Source organism: Microtus oregoni, unplaced genomic scaffold (genome assembly GCF_018167655.1).
Source record: "Microtus oregoni isolate MIOR12 unplaced genomic scaffold, Mior012 000074F_000, whole genome shotgun sequence".
Lineage (NCBI taxonomy): Eukaryota > Metazoa > Chordata > Mammalia > Rodentia > Cricetidae > Microtus > Microtus oregoni.
This window is the reverse complement of record NW_024543987.1, coordinates 427,980-444,069: the sequence shown is the minus strand read 5'-3', so window position 1 is coordinate 444,069 and position 16,090 is coordinate 427,980. Positions and strand designations below refer to the sequence as shown.

At 38.8% G+C, this 16,090-nt stretch overlaps 1 protein-coding gene across 1 annotated transcript in view; it reads left to right on the top strand.

The window, feature by feature from the left end:
- The window catches only part of Map3k15 (mitogen-activated protein kinase kinase kinase 15), a 137,571-nt gene that overhangs the window by 37,897 nt on the left and 83,584 nt on the right, over positions 1-16,090 (top strand). Inside the window, exons 5-6 of the mRNA XM_041642320.1 lie at positions 1,965-2,133; positions 4,363-4,469. Of these exons, the coding sequence (XP_041498254.1) occupies positions 1,965-2,133; positions 4,363-4,469 (276 nt within the window). The remainder of the gene's footprint in view (positions 1-1,964; positions 2,134-4,362; positions 4,470-16,090) is intronic.

Sequence of the window (16,090 nt, the reverse complement as noted above, 5' to 3'; positions counted from 1 at the left end):
GGAAAGATTTTAGTGAAGTTTAGAGAGAAACCTCTTCTAGAAGCACATTTTTAGGTATAACAAAGAGATATATAGCTTGAATCTGGCAGAGGAATCATATGTCTTTGTAAGAAATAGATTCAAGTTTGTTTTTCATTCAATAAATTCATAATTAGGAAGAAAACAAGCTTTGGGGGCATTTGTTTTAATTTCCAAAAGCTAAAAAAACTCTTTCCTGTACCTGGTGTCTGTCATCATTAAGGAGAGGGTTAATGGTGCTTATGTTAGAAAACCTCTATAACAGGGATAGCAGGTACGTTTTTAGCCCAAGTACCAACTCTGGCAGATTTATTATCTCTAGTTTGAGTTTTGTGCTAAAAGGCACTTAGAAACCATTTCCATGTCCACAGTAATTAGCAACGTCCTCCCTCATCAGCTTCAGAAATGGCTACATCCTTATTACATATTTGATACTCCCAATTCACCAGGCATAATTTCATTTGCATAAAAGTTACTGTTCATATTTTTTCTTTTTAAATTTTTTTCATATTTTTTTTTCTTTTTAAAGCGATTTTTCAGTTATCCTTTAAAACAAGTGTAACTTTTCCCTTCTCAGGCCAAACTAATAACACCTTAATACTTTGATGCCTTTGCAGTTTGCTGAATGGGCAATGGATTATACCCAACTTAATGACTCACTCAGCTACTAACAAAGTTTTAAACACTGGCAGAATCTACTAATTTGCTCATCATTAGTGTAATGGAAGTTGACAAATAAGGAAATAAAGAATGAAAAGAGTACACTGGCATTTTTTCTATCAGAAGCGTATCTGTAGGCTATGACTGTATTCTTAAATGTTAATTGAGGTCTTATTAGGAGCATTGAAGCAGATTATATACTGTGTGCACACTTATGTGCCATCACTTCATAATTATTTAGACTAAGTGCTATTTTCTTCTTATTTTATCTGTGTCATTTCTCTTTCTCTAGAGCTGAGTTACTCTTTCCTAAGTGAGAAACTGAAATTTGTTCTTTACAGTTATATAATTTCAGCTTCTTAATGAATTGATAACATAACTGCTTGGTAATGCCCAGGTTCTATTTTAAATTACTTGGAAAATAGACAAGATGCTTAAACTAATCCATGGTCACCATTTGTAAATTGGCTACTATACCTCTAGATGAGGATGCTTTTCAAGTTTTAAATGAAGTATCACATACTAATATTGGCTGAATGAGAGGCTATGATGACATTTCAGGGTAGATTTATACTGTTTTAAATGATTTTCATACTTTATTGTTTAGATTTTTATATTTGAAAACATTTTTGCAGAAAAATATAACAAGGAAAGGGAAGGGTGGAAGGTACCGTTGTCTGTAATCTTCCTAACATGTCCTCTGTGTACCCCTTGTTGGATTGCTCAAGAAAAAATACATCACTAGTTTTCGTTCTCCTTCACCTGGGAACAGCTTCTTGACTACAAGCTGGGAACACTTAGTAGATGAAAATGTTTTTAAAATGAATTTGCCTAAGTTTTATGTCTTTCGGAGTTTTGTTTGACTTTTGATAATCTGTTGGAAGTGGGGGAAATTAAATAATCATGTAAACTTGCTTCTATGCTGTGTACATATATATATATATTTATACATATATGTACACACACACACACACACACATATATATATATATATATATATATATATATATATATATATAAAAGGGAGTTGCACTAAAAATTCTTTAGACTAAGTTCTAAGTTAAGTTTTGAAGATACTTTTAAAGTTGTAATAAGCTGAATTTTAGTATCATCTACTAATTTTTGCTGCAGTATGCAAAAAATGTATATTAACATGTTTATTGGTATAGGAAGACTCAGGGATGGCCAAGGCCCCATATGTTATTGAGAACTGTGCTTGTCTGAGCACTCCTTAAGAGAGACTTAGATGCATGAATATAATGAGGGGTGTTTGTTTTCTTCTTCAGTGTTTATTACAAAGAAACCTTGTTAAATGACATCCGGAAAGCCAGAGAGAAATACCAGGGTGATGAACTGGCAAAAGAATTGACTCGGATCAAACTCCGCATAGATAATATTGAGGTTCTGACATCGGACATTATCATTAACTTACTCCTGTCCTACCGTGATATCCAGGTATGAAATATACTAAGGTGAGGCTACCATATGCCTGACTTTTCTTTGTTATAAAGAATTTCTCATACAATGTATACTTATTTACATCAGGAGTGTGATGAAGAAGCTGCTCTTAATAAGCATATGACCTGGATGGGCTGTTATAGATGATTTAGAGGTAGTTTTGTCATATTAGAGCTGGAGTAAGCACTCCAACAAGAGCCCCTATTGTGCTTAAAATAAGAAACTAAGAGTTCAACATTTTATGTATATTTTATTCTAGGTAATAGAATAAGCCTTTTGTAAATTCTGATTCATTAAACCTCTTAACCCTATGGTTTAGGTATTCTTTAATTGTTTCTATTTTAGAAATGAAGAAATTTGAGGCACAGAAAATTAAGTAACCTGCTCAGATTTACAGAGCGTGGTAAAGTCAAGATTCAAACAGAAGCTGATTAGCTCCATTGCCCTTGTTTTCAACTCTTCCAGAATTTCCTTTATGCTTTGGTCACGCCTTTCTCTTCTTACCACAACTCCTCAGTGAGAGTAGACATAGCTGGACTATGTTAAAGAACTAGGGAAGCAGATGCTTATTCTAATATAGGCATCAGAAGTTACTGGAAAATCTTGAGACTCAGGTTATGAGGTGTGGAATCCTGAAGGGAAACTGAGGATTTCTCTTCAAAATTGAATTCTTTTCAAGGGTGTCTTGCATCTCTTCCTTCTGGAGGCACAAAATCAGGAGCATTGGGAGTTCAAAGTCATCTTCAGCTACATGGCAAGTTCAAAACTCAATTGTGCCATAATTCATTTTACAGAATTGGGATCAACAACCTCTAGTGCAGCTCTGTGGTATTCTACAAGTAGAAGATGCTTTCACAATGCAATGATTGCTACCACACCCTTGCCCTTGAAATGTTTCTCTGACTTGCTGGCTTTCTTTTACTCTTCCCTTCCTGAACGGCTTCAGTTCTTAACTTTTCATTGTTAGGACTCTTAAGCACAAAGAAGAGCCAGAAGGTTCCTTGGATATATTGTCTTCTCTTTTCTGAGGCAGCAGCATCAAAGTCTAAAGCTAAGTATTAGGTTTCTTTAGGAAGATCCTCTCTACTGACTGACTGGCAGTAAGTTGGCCAATACCAGTAATATCTAATCCTGGCTAAATGGGTATCTATTGGTGGCACTGCCAAAATGGAACCCAGTGGAGACACACATGGTAGCAATTTAACCCCTGGGGTAATGTGTGTAGCATTTGAAGCAGTAGTTCTTAGCTTGCTGGTATTTGGCATTATCTGGAGAGACATTCTAGTTGTCAAAACTGACTGTGTAGGTCCGGGGTACTTGTGGTTTCCAGTAGAGATACAGCTACCCATCCAACAATAAATACATGGACAGCATTCCGGAGCAGAAATGTAAGCCTAGAATATCAACAGTGCTGCAGTTGAGAAATTTTAACTTAGATTAATTTGATTGATTTAGGCAAAATAGGAAGGAGTAAGATGTTTTATCCATTTATATTGGAAAGTCACTAGGTCTTCTTGTGTGTATTTATCCAACTGATTTTAATGCAGTTCTGCTGCTGGTATTAACCCTCCCACACTCAACATATAACATCTTTTTGTTGTTGTTGTTGCTAGGCTCACATGTGTTCCTGGTTTGGGGTTTAACAAAATTTTTACTTTTATTTTTGCTTTTTGTTTATTTTGTATTTTTTTTTGAGACAAGGTTTCTCTGTAGCTTTGGTGCCTGTCCTGGAACTAGCTCTTGTAGACCAGGCTGGCCTCGAACTCACAGAGATCTGACTGCTTCTGCCTCCCGAGTGCTGGGATTTTTGTGCTCTCTGGTAGCAGGAATTCCTCTTCTGTCTCATTTACATTCTTTTTCTTTTTTTTTAAATTTATTTATTTATTATATATACAACATTCTGCCTCGATGTATGCCCGCAGGCCAGAGGAGGGCGCCAGATCTCAGTACAGATGGTTGTGAGCCCCCATGTGGTTGCTGGGAATTGAACTCAGGACCTCCGGAAGAACAGCCAGTGCTCTTAACCTCTGAGCCATCTCTCCAGCCCCCTACATTCTTTTTCTTGATAATTTTTCTGTGTACTTGCTAAGGCTACAATTTCACTAAATACTGTCTGCTAGGAAAGGTTTCTCTTTAAATTTGGAGGCTGTCTTATGTTTATAACTATTCAGAAAAATCTATGAAGAACTGTTTCCTCTTTCTCACACTGAGACATTTTTCCAACAGGACTATGATGCAATGGTCAAGCTGGTAGAAACACTGAAGATGCTGCCTACATGTGATTTGGCTGATCAGCACAACATTAAATTCCACTATGCATTTGCACTGAATAGGTAAGAATGATTATGTGTAGGGTTTGTGAACATGTGACCTGCTAAATTCATCTGTTGTCTTTTAACATTCATTAGATATGATCCAAGTCATATGCTAACTGCTGAAAGTATGAAAACGCACAAGGTACTTTGCCTTTGGAATACATATTTTCTTAAATCAGACATGTAGAAAATCCTAATAAGGCCAGGTGTGGTGTTATATACCTTTATCCCCTGCACTCCGGAGGCAGAGGCAGGCAGGCAGATCTCTGGAGTTCAGGGCTGTCTGGTCTATATAACTCTTGTGTCAAAAAAAATTCTAATAGCTTGGGGAGAGATATAGTTTAATGAAGGGGTTGTCCAAAGTTATATAGATAAAAGTATAGCAGAAGGAGAGAGTTTTTCTGTTTAGGGGTATAAATGCTTCTTTGTATTTTCTGGTCTAAGTTTGAAAGAATTCTATCATGGATGGGAGATGGTAGGATGTGGAGGAGAGTGAAAGGCCATTAAATTTGGCTGGAGTGTGAGCATAGAATTCTTTTTGCACAAGGTGCATCTAAGTAATATCAGGTGAAACCAGAACACAAGACGCAAGTGAAGGAAAATATAGGATATAAAGTTAAGCATAGAGGATGGGATTATACACATGAAAAAGGTATTGCTGGGTGGTGGTGTGCGTGCCTTTAATCTCAACACTCTAGTCATAGGTACACTTTAATTTTAGGCCAGAGGCAGATGAATCTCTCTGAGTTCAAGGCCAGCCTAGTCTACAGAGCTCATTCCTTGTCAGCCGGGGATACACAAAGAAACCGTGTCTCAAATAATAAATAAATAAATAAATAAGAATAGAATAGAAAGAAAGAAAAGAAAAAAGATATTGATGGTATCTTTTAGGCTATGGAGGACTAGCTGAAGTAGTAAGGTTGATGTTGCACAATAGATAATGATGAGGTCTTAGTTAGGATTTCTATTGCTGCAGTGAAACACCATAACAAAAAAGCAAGTTGGGGAGGAAAGGGCTTATTTGGCTTATACTTCCACATCACTGTTCGTCATCGAAGGAAGTCAGGGCAAGAACTCAAACAGGGCAGAGCTGATACAGAAGCCATGGAGAAGTACTACCTTTACTGGCTTACTCCATACGTCTTGCTCAGCCTACTTTCTTAAAGAACTGAGAACCACCATCCCAGGGATGGCACCACCCACAATGGGCTGGCCATTCCCCATAAATCACTCATTAAGAAAATCCCTTACAGGCTTGCCTACAGCCTGATCTTCTAGAGGCATTTTCTCAATTGAGGATCCCTCCTCTCTGATGACTAGCTTTTGACAAGTTGACTAAAAACTAGCCAGTATAAATGGCATTGATTATTTATTTATTTATTTATTTATTTATTTATTTATTTATGTATTTATTTATTTATTAAAGATTTCTGTCTCTTCCCCACCACCGCCTCCCATTTCCCTCCCCCTCCCCCAATCAAGTCCCCCTCCTTTGTCAGCCCAAAGAGCAATCAGGGTTCCCTGCCCTGTGGGAAGTCCAAGGATCACCCACCTCCATCCAGGTCTAGTAAGATGAGCATCCAAACTGCCTAGGCTCCCACAAAGCCAGTACGTGCAGTAGGATCAAAAACCCATTGCCAATATTCTTGAGTGGGAAGTACTCTACAACACATGGGCACAGGAGACCACTTCCTACGTATAACCCCAGCAGCACAAACATTAAGGGCCTCATTGAATAAATGGGACCTCCTGAGACTGAGACGCTTCTGTAAAGCAAAGGACACTGTCACTAAGACAAAAAGGCAACCCACTGACTGGGAGAAGATCTTCACCAACCCCACAACTGACAAAGGTCTGATCTCCAAAATATATAGAGAACTCAAGAAACTAGACCGTAAAAGGCTAATCAACCCAATTATAAAATGGGGCACTGAACTGAACAGAGAATTCTCAATAGAAGTGCAAATGGCCAAAAGACACTTAAGGTCATGCTCAACTTCCTTAGCGATCAGGGAAATGCAAATCAAGACAACTTTAAGATACCATCTTACACCTGTCAGAATGGCGAAAATCGAAAACACCAAGGATAGCCTTTGCTGGAGAGGTTGTGAAGAAAGGGGTACACTCATCCATTGCTGGTGGGAATGCAAACTTGTGCAACCACTTTGGAAAGCAGTGTGGCGGTTTCTCAGGAAATTCGGGATCAACCCCTGGACCCAGCAATACCACTCTTGGGAATATGCCCAAGAGATGCCCTATCATACAACAAAAGTATATGCTCAACTATGTTCATAGCAGCATTGTTTGTAATAGCCAGAACCTGGAAACAGCCTAGATGCCCTTCAATGGTGTTGATTTTATTTCCTGTGAGTGTGTGTGCATACGTGTGCACGTATGTTTGTGTTGTGTTGTTTGTATGTGTGTGCATGCATGCATGTATATGTGTAACTTAGAAAGTGTTGCCTAGAGACTGCAAGCCTCCAAAGCTTAAATAGTAGGTAAATTAGCTAAAATGATGTAGCAAAGGGCCTGCAAATCCAATGATTTAAGTAAGACTGAAATTTTCCTCTTGCTTAGCAGGATAGAATTGAAGGAACCAGGCTGTTAGCACAGCAGCACTGCTCTAGAAATGGCTTTTAGACTTAGCATCCAACCATTTTATAGGTTTTTGTTGTCCCCTAGACAAGCAGTTTTCAACCTGTGTTGAAACCCTTTGTGGGGTTGAATGACTTTCGTAAGGGTTATGTATCAAATACCCCGCACATCAGATATTTACATTATGAGTCAAAATGGTGTAAAATTATTGCTATGAAGTAGCAACAAAATAACATTGGGGGTCACCACAACATGAGGAACTATATTTAAGGGGTCACAGCATTAGAAAGGCTGAGAACCACTGCTCTAGCATGTTGGCATCATCTACATAGTTGAAGCTAGTTTACTGCCTCTCTTACATTATAACAGATAGGCCATGGTTACAGACAAGAAGAAAGTGAGAGCCAAATTATTACCTTTCTCTCCCTTATTCTTTCAGGATTTTGTACACTGTATTTTGATCGTTCATCCCCCTGCCCTAACTACCCCAAGATAAATCCCTCTTACCTCCCCACCCAAATTGTATCCCCACTTTTAAATTTTAAACCCATTGAGTCCAATTTGTGATGCCTATCTATATATTCTTGGTTGTGCAGTCGACCTACCAGGAGCTACACTTTTAAAGAAAACTGACCCTTCCTTTCTCTACACTAACAATTGCTAATAGCTCCTTGAGTAGGGAGTGAGACTTTCGTGCCCATCCCACCTCTCCATGCGGAGATTTTGTCTGGCTTGAACTGGCACAGGTCTTGTGTATGCTGTCACAACCATTGTGAGTGCATGTGGAATTGCATTATGTGTCTAGAAAACACTGTTTCCTTGTAGTCATCTATGACTTCTGGCTCTTACACTCTTTCTGTCCCCTTTTCTGCAGTGATACTGGGACCTCTGGAGGAAAATGGTTGAGTACATATGTTCCATTTAGGGCTTCATTCAGAAGGAGGTTCCACAGTCTCTCATTCTTTGTACCTTGACCAGTTGTAAATGTTGGCTAATCACCATCCACTACACATAGAAGTTTCTCTGATGATGTTTGAGATATACATTAATCTAAGAATTACTAGGAATCTGTTTAATACTATGTTCATTTAGTATAATAATAGTAGATTATATTCTAGGGCTGCAGGTTTTTGGCCTGATAATAAAGTATGGATTTCATCTTCTGGACTGAGACTAAAATCCATTCAGAAGGTGGTTGTTACTGGCATGATGTTCATGACACTATTGCACCACTGGGGATGTCTTGCTAGATCAGATGTGTGTGTACATATACACATACATGCATATATATGTGCATGTATGTGTATATATATGTATGCATATATACATATATGTATACATTTGTGTGTGCATGTATGCGTACTCATAAAGGTGTTGAAAGAGAGTCACTCTATGATGAGGCAACAGTGCCTCTACCAGACACCATAGGCTAACAAATAAAAATCCCCATGCTAGGAATGGGTTGCCTCTTTTGGAGTTGTTGGCCAGTAAGGTTTCATAGACCCCCAACATTACAAGTGATTGTCAGTGCTATTGGTTACCCTACACATCTTGTTGGCAAGACCCTTTTCTGATAATACCACATACTTGATTCATAGAGCATGAAGAAGTCAAACTGCTACACATCTGGAAGCTCCATCCTTGTAGGATAGCTTTCCTAGTGTGAAAAAGTGCTATGTATGCTACCAGAGAAGAAAAGTAAGTGAGGGATTTTCTTTAATGTGGTGTCTTAGGGTTACTATTGCTGTGCTGAAACACCATGACCAAAAGCAACTTTGGGAGGAAAGGGTTTATTTGGCTTACTGTTTATCAGGAACTGGAGCCAGGAGCTGATACAGAGGCCATGGAGGAGTGCTGCTTACTGGCTTGTTCCTCATGACTTGCTCAGCCTACTTTCTTATAGGACCCAGGACCACCAGCCCAGGGATGACATCACCTATAATGGGCTGAGCCCTCCCCCACCAATCACTAATTTTGAAAATGCCCTATGGGTCTGCTTACAGCCTGACTTTCTGGAGTCATTTTCTTAGTTGAGGTTCTGTCTTCTCAAATGATCCTAGCTTGTGTGAAGTTGACATAAAATTAGTCAGCATGAGTGAGTTGCTACTTCTTAAATTCCATTGACTCTTATATTCCGTTGACTTATATTCAGTTGACTCCATATTGCTAAAGTAAAGTTGGAAAATATAGTGTACTGGCTGGTTTTGTATGTCAATTTGACACAAGATAGAATCATCTGAGAGGGTGCTTCCAATGAGATCCAGGTATAAGACATTGTCTTAATTAGTGATTGATGGAGGAGGGCCCAGCCTATGGTGAGTGGTACCGTCCCTGGGCTGGTGGTCTTGGGTTCTATAAGAAAACTGACTGAGCAAGCAGGCAGCACCCCTCCATGACCTTTGCATCAGCCCCTGCAACAGGATCCTGCCCTGTTTGAATTCCTGTCCTGATATTCTTCAGTGATGAACAGCAATGAGTAAATGTAAGCCAAATAAACCCTTTCATCCCCAGCTTGCTTTTCGGTCATGGCGTTTAATTGCAGCAATAGAAACCCTAAGACATGTAGTTTCTAGCTAAGTGGCCATCAAACATGACTACTGTGAATTTGTAGGGTAAGTAGAGTTTCAAATTCAACCTCTGAAAACCAGATATCTAAATGTCTTATTTCTACTTCCCCTCCTCTTCTATTGATAACATACAGGAAAAATAAGTATTTTAAAAATCATTCTGAGATACATTCTTTTCTGTCCCAGTAAGTAAGTTGTTACTTACATAATTATGTCAGATCAATACAGAAGAGGATTCTGGAAATGTATGCAACTTTGATAGCTAGGAACTTCAAGCACGGCCTTATAAGTCTTCCAATGAATGACATAAAGTAAGGAATACATAAAGTAAGTGGTGTTCCAAATGAGCTGAGAATTACTGCATCTAGTTTCCCAGTTTCAGAGGCTGTACTTTTTCAGCAACTGTTTTAAGCTTCAAATTGCTGATAACACCACTAGCAGCATCTTTAAGACAGCAACAAAATAGGAGCCCATGTTTTTCCAGAATCTTGTAACCTATGTAAAGTCACATCTCTTAAATTTTGACAGCAGTAAAAATGTGTCGATTTTAAATAATTTGATGAATTTGAGAAATGAATATACACATTTAAACAATACTCCTGCCAAAATAAAAACAAAATCACCCTAGAAGTTTCTTGTTCAGCTTTGTCTGCAACCTCTGCCTCTCCATAGGCAACCAATGTTGCAACTGCTATCTCCATATATTAGTCTTCCTTGTCCTTAAACTTATATCACACAACATACTCTCTTCTGTGTTTAAGTTCATGACTTCAAAAGCATGTTGATGGTATTCATATATGCTGATGTGTGTTTCACTAGATAGTTTTTTGTCGCTGTAGAATATTCTATTGAATAGATATACCATGATTTATTCATTTCACTAATGATGGACATTTAGGATGCTCCATGTATGGAATCTTAAAACACATGCCTTTATAAGCATTTCTTGTGAATGTTTTTACATAGAAATATATATACATTTATGTTGAACATATTATGCATGTGTAGTAGATACCAGCAAATAATGATGAAATTTTGATTCATCAAGGGAAGGAGACATCATGATCTCTGTGAAAATGTGTGTTCTCTTTCATGTTCTACACCCCAAACCCCAGTGGCTCTTAAGCTCAACATCCCAAAGTAGGGAAAGCATTTTAGAAATGAAGGTCAACCTTCGTTAAACCTGGGAAAACAAAGTCTAACAATCCTGTTCCCCCAGTGTATGAGCTCCAATTTTAGTAACACTTGCTTCCATGTGATTGAATGTTGAGTTAAAAGAATTGTGTCATCACTTGTGCAAATTTTGAGAAAATTCCTAGTGCACTATAAAAACTATAAAAATTAGCTTGTTAAATAAGAACTGGGAGTTGCTTGTTGCTATTTTTTAGCTAGACAAAATAGAGTATACACATTTTCAAATAGTGAATGAAATAATGATTACTGTTCTCTCAAAGGAATGAAAGAATAAAACAGGCTTTGAAGTGGAAAATTGACATCTAAAAATGGATATGACCCTCTGAGATGATTCGGAGATAAATAAATTTCTAATCTGGAGGGAGAATAGTTGGTATTGCACACAAAACCAACATCCCTTATGCTTCCTGGTCTCAATGTCTCCTGTCAGGAGACTCTGTTGAGCCCAGGCAAGAGTCCTTGGTACTGAGAACCTTATTTTCACATAATAAGCTAAGAGTTTCCAATTGATTCATAGTCTTTAAGTTTATGTTTCTATTTTAACTAGTCCAGTTGTAGTAGGATATGGCTTTGTATACAATTTTAAGGAAGTTGTAGTGCTACCTTATATGTATAGGGGAAAATAGTGATGGGGAAAAGGGAGTATTCCTGCATTTCAGCTGACCTTTAACTTTTATGAAGTGAACCAAAACATGACCATAAATTAGTTACTAAAGGTTGGCAGGCATGAATGATGTTTGACCCTCAGATGGCAAGGACTCCCTGTCAGTGGGAAAGCTGGCTTGAACCAGCCAGCATTTCCTGGTATCTTCCACTTGACTGCATTCAGAAGCCCATTCAAAGCTACGTGAAGTTTCCACTGAGCAGTTAAACTGCTGGCCTCTCATGGTGTAGAATCCTTTATGAGCAATTTTGTATTTGCTATTGCTCTTATAGACAAGACTTTATTATGTACTAGTGTGTACTAGTTCAGGCATACTATTCTAACCAAGGATCTAGCTAGCAGGCTGAAAGATGACTATGCTAGACAGTGTTTTTATTTTTGTTCCCTATTAACCATTATATTACCCGAGAGAAACAATTTAAAGGAGGAAATATTTCATTTGGCTCTCAGCTTCAGAAGTTTTAGACCATAGTACTCAGCTCCATCATAGTACTCAGATCTGTGGTGAGGCAGGATATGGTGGGAGTCACATAAAAGAGCAGAGAAGTTCACTTCGTGGCTGACAGAAAGAAAAGGGAAAGAGGGAGACAAGATATATCTTTTCAGAGCATGTCTCCAGTGACTCACTTCCTCCTAATAATGATGTCATATTATTGATCTGTCAACATACTGACTAGATGAGAACCCTTAGATGTAGTCATTTCCAAAAGGGCCATCAGCTGGCAACTAGCACCTACTATATGCCCCCTTGTGGTTATTTCATATCCAAACTGCCCTCCTAAAATCTTCTGTCTTATAATACAAAATGCATTCAATCTACTTCCAAGAGTCAATATAATATTAACAGTTTGGGCTGTGTTAAAAAGTCCAAGCCCAAAGTCTCTTTGAAGACTAAAGGAAAACTACTAGTTGTGAACCTCTGTAAAATGTAGAAGTCATGGCTGTATACATTCCACATTCAAAGGCACTTGAAAAAAATTCTAGCCCCAAAAAGAGAAATGGGGCCAAAAAAGAGGAATGGGACAAAAGAAAGACTAGAACCCAGTAGGACAAACCTGAAATCCTGTAAATGCATGTCTAGCATCCATGACATGGGGTGCCATTATGTGACCTCTAGGTGGGTTAGGATTGTCCTGTTGCTGTGGCCTTGCTGTTTGCAACCTATATGACATTTTGGGTTGGCCCTGTTCCCCCCTGCAGCCTTCTTTAGCTGTTCAAGTTTCTGATCTCCCTAGTATTTTTATCTACACTGCTTTACACGTTGCCCTCTAGGTGTTGCCTGCAGGGATCTTGATCCTGCTACAAATTGCCTACCCTCCCAGGCTTTCTTTTGAAATCTGGGGAAAGCCTCATGATCCCATAACTCTTGTTTTCTGTATCCTTGTAAAAACAGCATCTCATGAGCAACATTAAGGTCTGTTGCCAGCTAAAGCAGTATCTGTGCCCCCCTTGGACTATGGCTTCAGTGGCCTATAAATGCTTGGATGAGTGAACATGGAGAAACACTTTCCACGTGGCCTTATGCCAGCAGAGTGCCGTACAACTCTTTTTTCAAAGCACAATCTTTCAAATTAGTTAATCTTTATACCCCTGAGCCTGAATGACTGAGTCTTGGTCATTCCTGAAGATAATCAAGGTATATTTACTATGTCCTGATGCAAAATAGTTGGCTTCTTTTAATGGCCCAGAGCTCTTCAGCAGTCATATTTTCCTTGATCCCAACATTAGCTGCTGCCTTTCTGCTCAAGTTGTAAAATATCCCAATCTTTCTGCTTACAATTCTCATTGTAAACTTGGCTAAAAGCAAGCAATGAGATAGATGCCACAAATCTGAATGACCACTTCCCTTGAACTTTCCTCTGCCAAATTTAGTAGTTTACCATCTTTATTTTTTTATTAATTTTATCTTTTGTATATGGGTGTTTTTTCTTCATGTATGTCTATACCACTTGTATGCCTTATACCTGTGGAGGCCAGAAGAGGTATGGATCCCCTGGGTTTGGAGTTATAGAGTTTGTGAGCAACCATGTGGGTGCTGGTGATTGAACCCAAGTCTCTTGGAAGAGCAACAGATACTCTTAACCACTGAGCCATCTCTCCAGCCCAATTTGTCACCTTTAAGTTCATCTTACTATAATATCTCAAGACACTGTAGACGGGTTCTTTTTCATGATATTATACTATGGATATCATCTAGTTTAATTCCTAGTAGAGTTCTTGTTCCCATCTGAAATATCATAAGCACAATCTTTACTGTCTACATTTTATTAGCCTCTGGTCTTGTGAACTCTCGCCAGAATCACCCATCAAACTTGGTTACAACCTTTTAGCTTATATCTCCAAATGTTTTCAAACTCTTAACAAAACAAATTCCAATGGCTTCTGAACCACATTATCAGGTAAACCCATGGTTAGAGTCCCACATGCCTGCATATATAAAGTTTTAAAAGCTGAATTTAAAAGATATCCCTTATTTGAAATGTTTGGGACTAGAGTATTTTTTTGTTTTTCAGGTTTCTCCCAAGATTTTAGAATATTTACATACTTTACCAGTTAAACACCTTCATCAAAAAATATTTAATTGGGGCTGGAGAGATAACCCAGCAGTTAAGATCTCTGACTGATCTATTCTTTCAGAGAACCTGGATTTGATTCCTAACACCTACACGGCTCAGAACAGTCTATAACTCCAGTCCCAGAGGATCTGTTGCCCTTATCTTCCATCCTTGAACACTGCATGCACATGGTACACAGACATATTCAAGCAAAACATCCATTTACATAATAATAAATTTAATTTTTTTAGAAATCTGAATTTCCAAATATGATACCCTTAAATTTTTGGATTTTTAGGTTAGGGATATGCAACCTGAATTACTTGGAATAGTCATGGCATGAAGCAGGTGTTTATCTATAATATCACTGTGTACTTTCTTTTTTTTTTTAATTTATTTATTTATTAAGGATTTCTGCCTCGTCCCCACAACCGCTTCCCATTTCCCTCCCCCTCCCCCGATCAAGTCCCCCCCCCCCTCATCTGCTCGAAGAGCAATCAGGGTTCCCTGACCTGTGGGAAGCCCAAGGACTGCCCACCTCTATCCAGGTCTCGTAAGGTGAGCATTCAAACTGCCTAGGCTCCCACAAAGCCAGTACGTGCAGTAGGATCAAAAACCCACTGCAATTGTTCTTGAATTCTCAGTATTCCTCATTGTCCGCTATGTTCAGCTAGTCCGGATTTATCCCATGCTTTTTCAGACCTAGGCCAGCTGGCCTTGGTGAGATCCCAATAGAACATCCCCATTGTCTTAGTGTGTGGGTGCACCCCTCGTGGTCCTGAGTTCCTTGCTCGTGCTCCGTCTCCTTCTGCTCCTGATTTGGACCTTGAGATTTCTGTCCGGTGCTCCCGTGTGGGTCTCTGTCTCTGTCTCCTTTCATCGCCTGATGAAGGTTAATATTCCTGAGGATGCCTATGTGTTTGTCTTTGGATTCACCTTATTTAGCTTCTCTAGGAACATGAATTATAGGCTCAATGTCCTTTATTTATGGCTAGAAACCAAATATGAGTGAGTACATCCCATGTTCCTCTTTTTGGGTCTGGCTTACCTCACTCAGGATAGTGTTTTCTATTTCCATCCATTTGTATGCAAAATTCAAGAAGTCCTTGTTTTTTACTGCTGAGTAATACTCTAATATGTATATATTCCATACTTTCTTCATCCATTCTTCCGTTGAAGGGCATCTAGGTTGTTTCCAGGTTCTGGCTATTACAAACAATGCTGCCATGAACATAGTTGAGCATATACTTTTGTTGTATGATAGGGCCTCTCTTGGGTATATTCCCAAGAGTGGTATTGCTGGATCCAGGGGTAGGTTGATCCCGAATTTCCTGAGAAACCGAAACACTGCTTTCCAGAGTGGTTGCACAAGTTTGCATTCCCACCAGCAATGGGTGAGTGTACCCCTTTCTCCACAACCTCTCCAGCAAAGGCTATCATTGGTGTTTTTTATTTTAGCCATTCTGACAGGTGTAAGGTGGTATCTTAAAGTTGTCTTGATTTGCATTTCCCTGATCGCTAAGGAAGTTGAGCATGACCTTAAGTGTCTTTTGGCCATTTGAAGTTCTTCTGTTGAGAATTCTCTGTTCAGATCAGTGCCCCATTTTATAATTGGGTTGATTAGCCTTTTACGGTCTAGTTTCTTGAGTTCTTTATATATTTTGGAGATCAAACCTTTGTCAGTTGCAGGGTTGGTGAAGATCTTCTCCCAGTCAGTGGGTTGTCTTTTTGTCTTAGTGACAGTGTCCTTTGCTTTACAGAAGCTTCTCAGCCTCAGGAAGTCCCATTTATTCAATGATGCCCTTAGTGTCTGTGCTGCTGGGGTTATACATAGGAAGTGGTCTCCTGTTCCCATGTGCTGTAGAGTACTTCCCACTTTCTCTTCTATCAGGTTCAGTGTGTTCGGACTGATATTGAGGTCTTTAATCCATTTGGATTTGAGTTTTGTGCATGGTGATAGATATGGATCTATTTTCATTCTTCTACAGATTGACATCCAGTTTTGCCAGCACCATTTGTTGAAGATGCTCTCTTTTTTCCATTGTATACTTTTAGCTCCTTTAT